Source organism: Cebus imitator, unplaced genomic scaffold (assembly GCF_001604975.1).
Source record: "Cebus imitator isolate Cc_AM_T3 unplaced genomic scaffold, Cebus_imitator-1.0 Scaffold316, whole genome shotgun sequence".
NCBI classification, from domain to species: Eukaryota; Metazoa; Chordata; class Mammalia; order Primates; family Cebidae; genus Cebus; species Cebus imitator.
The window spans coordinates 405,992-414,988 of NW_016107631.1; the positions used below are offsets into that span (position 1 = coordinate 405,992).

At 48.1% G+C, this 8,997-nt stretch overlaps 2 protein-coding genes across 4 annotated transcripts in view; one reads left to right on the forward strand and one right to left on the reverse strand.

Annotated features, from left to right (window-relative positions):
• Nucleotides 1–4,701, forward strand: part of HNRNPUL2 (heterogeneous nuclear ribonucleoprotein U like 2) — a 16,277-nt gene extending 11,576 nt beyond the window's left edge. Inside the window, exons 10-13 of one of the 2 annotated variants that reach the window (XM_017503935.2) lie at nucleotides 122–322; nucleotides 1,375–1,448; nucleotides 1,705–1,812; nucleotides 1,934–4,701. In XM_017503935.2, the coding sequence (XP_017359424.1) occupies nucleotides 122–322; nucleotides 1,375–1,448; nucleotides 1,705–1,812; nucleotides 1,934–2,014 (464 nt within the window). In that variant the 3' untranslated portion in view covers nucleotides 2,015–4,701. Of the gene's footprint in view, nucleotides 1–121; nucleotides 323–1,374; nucleotides 1,449–1,704; nucleotides 1,813–1,933 lie in introns of those variants that run through there. The other variant, XM_017503936.2, reaches the window with a different exon arrangement.
• Nucleotides 4,702–7,950: 3,249 nt separating this feature from the next.
• GNG3 (G protein subunit gamma 3) overlaps nucleotides 7,951–8,997 on the reverse strand; it is a 1,693-nt gene continuing 646 nt past the window's right edge. Inside the window, exons 1-3 of one of the 2 annotated variants that reach the window (XM_017503950.2) lie at nucleotides 8,921–8,984; nucleotides 8,749–8,848; nucleotides 8,052–8,470 (exon numbers count right to left, since the gene is read on the reverse strand). In XM_017503950.2, coding sequence (XP_017359439.1) covers nucleotides 8,342–8,470; nucleotides 8,749–8,847 — 228 coding nt within the window. In that variant the 5' untranslated portion in view covers nucleotide 8,848; nucleotides 8,921–8,984 and the 3' untranslated portion in view covers nucleotides 8,052–8,341. Of the gene's footprint in view, nucleotides 8,471–8,748; nucleotides 8,849–8,920; nucleotides 8,985–8,997 lie in introns of those variants that run through there. The other variant, XM_017503949.2, reaches the window with a different exon arrangement.

The following is an 8,997-nucleotide window of genomic DNA, read 5'->3' on the forward strand; positions in this document are numbered from 1 at the left end:
ACGTTTGTGCAGTAATAGGTGAGTTATAGAAAGTCATATGCTTCTTGTAGTAGTTTTCGTAATGAGTTCTTACTCATCTATGCACTTTTCAGGCCCACAAGCTTCTCTCTTACTCTTATAGCCAACTTCTCTCTGCCTGAAAAATGCGACTATATGGATGAAGTGACATATGGGGAGCTGGAGAAGGAGGAAGCTCAGCCCATTGTCACTAAGTACAAGGAGGAGGCAAGGAAGCTACTGCCCCCCTCCGAGAAGCGGACAAACCGCCGGAACAACCGAAACAAGCGTAACCGGCAGAACCGAAGTCGAGGCCAAGGCTATGGTGAGTCCTGGGGACCTGCCAGCCGCCTGTCTCAGTCCATTCTTTGTGCTTAGTACAGCAAGATGTGCAAGGGAAGGCCAAGGAAACCAAGTCAGGCCATTAACAGGAAGTGCCTTCTTCATGGAGCTTATTTCTTCCTATGTTCTTTATCCCCACATTTTTCTTGGGCTTTTTCCTTAATTCTTCAACGACAAAAATCCTCTTGTTAAAAAAAGGGTTACTTTTCGCCAGAAGTATTTGTTTCTCTGAAAAGCAATGTTTGGGCTTTCTTATCTGTCTAGTTTTCATTTTAACATATGGGTTCCCGGTGTCACTGTTCCCGTCTATCTGAAGGATTTATGCAGTGAAATCAGAGTCTCATCTTCAGTTTTCTTGCTGCTCTGTCATTTCAGTTAGCCTAACTGTATAGACCAGAAAGTGAATGCTTTATTCAGTATTTTTTTGGGGAGCTGGGGAGGTTACCGAGCAAGTTAGGCTATTAGTAGAATTAATTTTCCCCCGAATGTCTAGTTTGTCAGTTAAAACTCCAGTGTGCCTTCACTGTTCTTTAAAAATGTGTGTGTATGTGTGTGTGTAACTGTTAAGTCAGCAGAATTTTCAAGTGCCTGGTATGTGCTAGGTACTGGAAATGTGACAGTTCCTGCCCTTGAGGAGCTGATTACAGAGACTTTGTTTCTTTTGTATAAACTGATAGGTGTGGGTTATATGATATCTGAAATCCCTTCCAGGGCTGAAAGTCTGTGAGTCTATGAATGGCAGTTTTTCCTTATGTTCTAACTCTGCCATGTATCCTTTTGCCATCTTAAATGTTTTGCAGGAATTTGGGAGCTTCAAAAGCAAGGTGGCTTGGTTTTCTTGTGTCTCTATTCCTCTGCCTTCCCCCCTCAGACTTTTTAAAAGCTCCTGGCTGGTGCTTTAACGTGTGAGCCTGGCCAAAGCAGGCCTCATATTCCCCCAGAATTGCCTTTGGCTCCGACTTTTTGATTTCCACCCAGATGTGGAGCCAGGACCCCGTGCCAGCTGTCTGAGCGCGCTCTCCATTTCTCTTCCAGTGGGCGGGCAGCGCCGAGGCTACGACAACCGGGCCTACGGGCAGCAGTACTGGGGGCAGCCTGGAAACAGAGGGGTGAGTGCAGCTCTCCTTCTGCTCCTCACTCCTGGGCTGTGAGAGCCATTCCTATTGGCTTGGGGGAGCAGAGCGGTTTGGGCTGTTTTCTTAGGGCTTAGGGTTTTGCCCATTTAATATGTTCTGGAAGATTTACTCTGGGAAAATTAAACCTCTTTATAATATCAAGGTAAGATGTGTCCTATTTAAAAGGGGGTAGCAGTGGGTCGTGCTGTTGAAAACTCATAAATCTTCACTCCTTTTTTTCCTTTCTCAGGGTTACCGTAATTTCTATGATCGATACAGGGGAGACTATGATCGATTTTATGGGCGAGATTATGAGTACAACAGATACAGAGACTATTACAGACAATACAATCGGGATGTGAGTATCTTCTTGGGATAGACACAGGGTGAAGGGGGGCAGGAGCAGAAGGATGAATGTTGTGCCTCTTCATCCTCAGCCAGCTCTGGCTCCGAGTGATGGGGTTTCCCCTCTCTTCTAGTGGCAGAGTTACTACTACCACCACCCCCAGGACAGAGACCGATACTACAGGAACTACTACGGTTACCAAGGGTATCGGTGAAGCCCCTGCCATGGTCACCTGTCAGCCATGAAGCTGAATCTCTGGGGGTGCCAGGCACCCCCCCCAAAACACAACCAAGGAAAACAGGGGCTGTCGGGGTGGGGCTGAGCTGCCGGGGAGGGGTGGTGGGGGGGGAGGGTGCTCAAGCAGGGGTGGGGGAGGGGGGAGGTGGAAACAAACAACAAAACTGTACATTTTTTTTAAAGTTTGTTGAAAAGAATATTGTCTTATTCTATAAAACATTTCAAACCTAGTTAGAGATTTGTAATCAAAAAACATTTGCGCAGAAAGCAACACTTAGGGCTGCCTGTTCTATACCCTGCAGTCAGACAGGAAGAGAACTGAAAATGGCGCCCTTCTGACACTCTGAGGCAGCTGGACTGGCAGCCAAGTAAAGGAGAGCGATGAGATGGTATGGGGAGGGTGGGGAGTCAGCACGAGAGTGCTCTCCACAGCAGGTCGGAGTAGGCAGGAGTGGGGACAGAGGGAGAGCTTGTGACGGGGGCAGTGAAAATAAACGATTGGCTCTTATCAATCACTTGCACCAACTAACCGTTTGTATTTTCTTTACCGACCTTTCCCTTTTGGGATATCTGGTCTGGTGGGCTGGGAGGCTTACAGTGTCCCAACTCTCCATTTTCCTGTGCCTTTGTTCTGTTTGGCTGAGGCATGGAGACTGCCAGTGGGTGGTTCTGTTATACAGGATTCCCAGGCCGAGAAAGCCTGAGGACTGTCCTTGATTGCAGAGCAGAATAGCCTGCCGCTCTACAGACCCATAGATTAATTCCCATAAAAGCTTGGGGAGAATGGGATTACAGCCCTCAGCCTGAAGATTGTGATTTGCCAGTCTCTAGTCTCTGTCTTCCAAAGTTGAGAGAGGGAGGAGGTTTCTGAAATCATCCCTGTTAGAGTGTCTGTCCTCTTACAGTGTGAGAGAAGTTCGTTTCTCAGGGTTTCAGCTCACACGGAAACACAGCAGGATTCTTTTCACTGCAACGGGATATGTATATAGGTGAATCCTGTGGTGTGGGCTCCCAGGCCCAGGTGCTGAGAATAGTAACTAGCAACTATTTTCTACAGTGTGGAGGGCTCCTGCCCTGCTGTTTTTTTTGATACACAGGTTGAGGGTGAATAGAAGAGGGGAGGGTGGGGGGTGGGTGGCGGCTCAGTGGGGCTGCTGAACCTTGGGAAGAGTGAGTGTGAAGGTGTGTAAATGTGCGTATGAAAGGGAACACCCCTTCCTGACTTCTAGAAACAAGATTCCTTTTGGGGTGCTTTCCCTGTATGTCCCCAGAGAGGCCTCTAGCCAAGAGACTTCAGTTGGTATAGTTTTGTTTGTGACTTTACCAATACCCTCCCAGTTCTTGATAGACAGCTGTAGGTTGCTGGGTTCAAGAATATGGGTGGGATATGGAATGCTCTTTCAATGTGTAGCCTCAGTTTTCATTCATCCTCCTGTTCAGCACTGTGTCAGCCAAGAGCTTACTCAGCAGACACCACATATAGCAGTACTTTCTAGTGAGAGAAAATCTGGGTTGTGCTACTAGAAAACGCTTCACTTCCATTTCCTCACCTGGGCAGTTCTCTTTAAAATTTTGTGCTGATTTGGTCTTCCTCTCCTTCTCTCACTGTTACTGCCATACAGCCCTTGTTCAGGTGTGCAAACCCTTATTCTGGCCATCTAGTGTCCCTGTCTGTCATGACACACCCTTCTGCCCAATTACCTCTGACCCCAAGGCAGGAACAGGGGGCTGGTAGGAGATAAGTTTGCTTACTCATAATCATGTCCTTTCTCTTGGCATCTGCTTCCCTGAGGTGCCCTCAAATGAGTTTGTGTGTGGCAGTGGGTGGAATGATTGCATGAAATTTTCTGTAACACATTAACTTTGTACTATTATTATTATTATTATTAAGGGAGTTTGAGAAAGCTTTGCTTATAATGTCAAGGCTGGAGGTAAAAACTGGAGCCCAAAGTAGTTCCCTTAGGGCAAGATTATGTTATATTAGAAATCAGAATTTCCTGAGGCAGTGGCTGCCACCCCTTTTCAAATGTTTAGTCCTGCAAACAGCATCTTTCTTGTAGTGACATGAACAGGGATGCTAGGGCCCTCAGGGGCAAGGGGACTAAATTGAATCAGGTTGGGTTTATTTTCCAACAGGGGTTCAGGGAGATAACTCGCTATTGATATCTGACACTAGAAAGTCATCTTTTTTACAAAGCTGTTTTTCTAGGTGGGTGAAAAGTGAAACTGCCACATCCTTGTTGGTTTAGTCCAAGAGATCACTTGCAACAACAGTAGATGTCTGGATTTTGTTTCTGTCTTTTTATTATGAAAAAAACTATGTTAAGGGGGGAAATGTGGATTATGGCAACCAGAGGAATCCCTAATCTTGTTTTCCTTAGAAGACTTGTTTAGTGTTTTATCAGACGTCTGTTGTAGCTGTAGATGGAAAAGCTTGTGAGAAAAACAAACACCACATGGAGCCTGTAAATGTTTTTGCACAACCTGTAAAGCATTCTTGGAAGTGGCCAGTAAAAAAGGGTTTTACCATTTAAAAAAAATGTAACTGTGTCATTGTTTACATCTGTAACTTTTTCCTCCCCTGTTCTCATTACACCGTTCTGGTGAAAATGTAGGCAAAGCAGCTTCCAGTTTTAGAATAAATAACCATTTGGATTGAATTCACCCTATCTCCTGTGGCTGCACTGACTGGGGTAGAGGGTGTCATTGGGTCATTTATTCATTTTTTTAATGCTGCTTTCTCAAGTTACATGGGTTCCAACCAAGGAGGGCTCTCTTCTTGCATGGTGGCTGCCATTCCCTCCGTATTCTGCCATGCCTTCACTTGGGAGCCAGCTATGCAGTCAGTTGATGTGGGTGGGTGGTTATTAGTTGTTTAGTGCTTGCTTAGGCCAAGAGTCAAGACATTAAAGTGCAAGAAAATAAATTATAACTCATGACCTCTGTATTTGGCCTATGCAAAAACCAGTTGGATGCTGGAAGTTAAATGTCAAGTTCTATTTGTGGAGCCAAATAATCATATTCATGAGTAATTACTGCTAGGGGAAAAGCCCTCATTCAACAGAATTTTGATAGGGGTTGTTTTCTAGTGAATTTGGAGAATGAGAAGGTAACTTAAATTTACAACATCTCGCTCTGTTGCCCAGGCTGTAGTGCAGTGGCAGGATCTCAGCTCACCGCAACCTCCACCTCCTGGGTTCAAGCAGTTCTTCTGCGTCAGCCTCCTGAGTAGCTGGGACTACAGGTGCGCACCGCCACGCCTGGCTAATTTTTTTTTTTTTTTGGTAGAGACAGGGTTTCACCTTATTGGCCAAGCTGATCTCGAACTCCTGACCTCGTGATCCGCCCACCTCAGCCTCCCAAAGTGTTGGGATTACAGGCATGAGCCACCGTGCCCAGCCACCATTACATTATTAACAATGAACTAATCCTAAGGGCAGTTTCTAACAAATGGTCAGGGTCTTAAAGCTGAGATATCACAGGCTCATGACATCCAGTGTTCTGAAGAGGTAGTAGTATGGATGTAGATACTATTCTAATTCCTACCCTCTCTATGTGACACAGCTTCAGATACCCAGGTTTACAGCCTTGTACCCTGAAGGCCACCCTTGATTTTGGTAGCCACCTATTCTCTAGGACATTTAAAGTTGATGATAGAGCTAATAGTCATTTTTAAAATAGTTATAGCTCATGCCTGGTCTCTACCACTTAAGCTCCATTTTCCCAACTAGGGCTGCAGAGTGTGCAGAAAAACTGAACAGAGGCTTTTGTTTGCGGGGGGTGGGGATGGAGTCTTGTTCTGTTGCCCAGGCTGGAGTGCAGTGATTTGATCTTGGCTCACTGCAGTCCCCACCTCCCTGGTTCAAGTGATTCTCCTGCCTCAGCCTCCCAAGTAGCTGGGATTACAGGCGCCTGCCACCACACCTGGATAATTTGTTTATTATTAGTAGAGATGGGTTTCACCATGTTGGCCAGGCTGGTCTCAAACTCCTGACCTCAGGTGATACCTGCCTGGGCCTCCAAAGTGCTGGGATTACAGGCATGGGCCACCGCACCAGGCCAAGTGGAGGCATTTTTAAAAATCAAGGTTACAGTTACTAAGCATTCTGTTTTTGTTTGTTTTTTACCATGTCTGAGCTGTTATTGGAAAATTTAACTTACTCTCCTGGAATTTGCCCAACACTGTGATGCATTGGGACAAGCGAGCAAAGGTGCTTGGTCCCTGCTATGCCCCATTTGCCGTTTAAGCATGTACACTACAGTCCATTCATTGGGTATTTTGGTGCCTGATATGTGCCATTGTAAGGATACAGGGATTAAAACGGACCTGATTGATCCTTCCTGGAATTTTAACCAAGAAGGAACAGAGGCTCCTCAACAGAATGGGGATAGGTCCAACTCCAGGAGAGCAAAAGGTTACTTTTCCTGTTTCTTCATCTCTAGGATAAGGGAATTAATTAGAAGATCTCCAGGACTTCTTAGAGCTCAGAAGTTCCATCAACAGTAAAAAGCTGCTTGGGACACCTGTCCCAAGTTCATTCGGTATTCCTGGAGTTCATGAAGATATCCTTAGGAGGCTAAGTTCAGTTGCTGATGAAACACCCTTTCTTTGATTTCCTCTTTATACAAAAGTACCTGGAAGCTGGGGGTATTGAGCTGTCCCTATTTAAAAGCAGCCTCCTTCCCCAAAGTATATCCAGGCACAGAACAGGAGCCAGCCTAGGCTTTTCCGGGGAAGGTTACGTCCCTGAGTTTAGGGGATCTTGACTCTATGAGAAGCACATATACTGACTGGGATTGTTGGCCCTGGGCGCATCTCTGCTCTGTGCACCCTTGGAAGGAAAAGATTCTAGGAGGCATTCTGGTGTTCGTAAACCTCCGCCATGTGTGAGTCCTGGAGATGTTTGTAACATGTTAAGCCTTAAGTTTGGTCCCTGTCCAGACAGCATGCTGGACTCCTGCCAGGCACATTAGGGTGGAGACACTGCTTTCTGGCTGATGTGGCCCAATCAGCCTGAGGGGGAAATGAAAGCAAAAACAAGCGTCAGTTCTACTAGGAAACCCAAACTAACTGGGGGTTATCCAGCTCCTGGGAAGACCAGGAAGCAACTGAGGAGCGCTGCACTAAGATTGATGCACCGGGCGGTAACCTCCTGCAGTTAATATTTCCGCTCCAAAGGGAACCTCTCCCTGGCAAGATGTAGAAACCTAGATTCCCTCTCCAAGATTCATGCGACCAGCATCGGCCACGCTGTGCTTCCTGGGGTCCCGTTGTTCCGTTATTCCTCGTTATGGCTGCCTGTGAGCCTTTGGCTCAATCAGGAGGACATCGAAATCCAGAGTGCGGGGTTTCAGGGGGCCCCGACTTGGTGAGGGCAGGGGCAGCCATTTTGAGACCAGAAAAGCGCGGAAGGGACCATATTAAGAACGCCCGCTGCCTGGGGGCCGCCATTTTAAGAGAAGCCCTGTACGGTAAACTGCGTGAGGTGGGGGCCGCCATGTTGCTACGGCCATCTTGGAAGGGGAGCAGCTGTGGGCGCAGCCATCTTAGGTATAAAACCGGCTCCGGTCTCGGTAACTGAAGCCAAGCTCCGCCCCGTCCTCCTAAGAGTTCCTCTGCTGTGCCACTGCACTCCTGAATCCTCCCCTAAATCCACCCTCTTCGTTCTGTTTACCTTTTCACTTGGCTTCATTGCACGTTTGTGTGTGTTTGCTCTCCGCAGCCTCTTGAGCGTCTGTTGTACTTAATTCCTCCACTGGGGACGCTCTCTCACCCGCCATCCCCTGACCCCGCCGATCTCCGATCTTTGACAATGTCTAGGCTGCTGTGATTGGCCTTTTTCCCTGGGTTATGGCAAATCTATTGCTTGATGATCCTCTCCCCCCAAGAATGCTAACACAGGAGCTGTCCTCTGAGGCTCTGGATGACTTTATTCTTCAAATGGCTTTACCCTCCCAGTAGCTCCAGGTGAGACAGAGAGCAAGCACCTGGCCAATCCCTCTCTCCACTGTCTGAGCGGGTCACCAAGGGAAGCGGGCAGGTTGCTGGCAGAGTCTGACGGGGCCCTGCTGTGGGTGGAGCAAAGGGTGCCTCATGTCTCTGGGGTCCTTGGGGTCGGCCACAAGGCGTTGGAAATGGGGTCAACAGATAGGTGAGGGCGGGCCTTGTGCTTCAGATAACCTCACATGGTCAGGCAAGGGTTAAGGATGGGATGCAGGGAGCCTCGGGCTCACCACAATTACAGACCTAAGGAAGGGCCCAGGAGAGGGAAAACTGAGGGGTTGTGAGAAGGGACAGGGCAGCTCAGAGCAGAGCACAGAAGAACTTCTTCTCCCGAAAGGGGTTCTCTGAAGTGGGCACAGGGGTGATGAGGGGATCCTCACAGGCGTGGGCATCACAGTAAGTCATCAGGTCTGCTGCTGCCTTGGACACCTGGGACACAGCCGGGGGGTGGGGGGGTATTGTTAGCCAGGACCTCTGGAGGGCGCTGCAGCCTCCCTCCCAAATGAGTTCTCTTTTGCCCTCTTCAAGGCTCCTTACGACTGTCTTTTCCCTCATCCCCCATAGAGGCCTGGGACAGCTCTCCTTGCAGAGCCCCAGACTCCTCCTCTGACCCCAGGGAGTGAAGGAAAGAAGGCATCTGAGCTTTGGGAACCTGCAGCACAGCACGGCCTGGCCAACTAATGGGAGCCAGCCAGGGTCCCACCCACCTTTATCCGGCACAAGCTGGCTTCAATCTTAAGCTGTTCCACCATCTTGCGTGCTTGCCCAATACTCATAGTGCTGTTCACTGGAGTCTCACCTTTCATCCTGGAAAAAAGAGGGACCTCTCAGAGCACAGTCTCACCTGGAGGCCCTTCTCCATGCTCACTCCATACCAACCTTTACAAGGCTGTGGTCGTGCCCCAATATTTTGTTTCCCTTTTCTCTCCTCCTCCTCCTCCTCCTCCTCCTCCTCC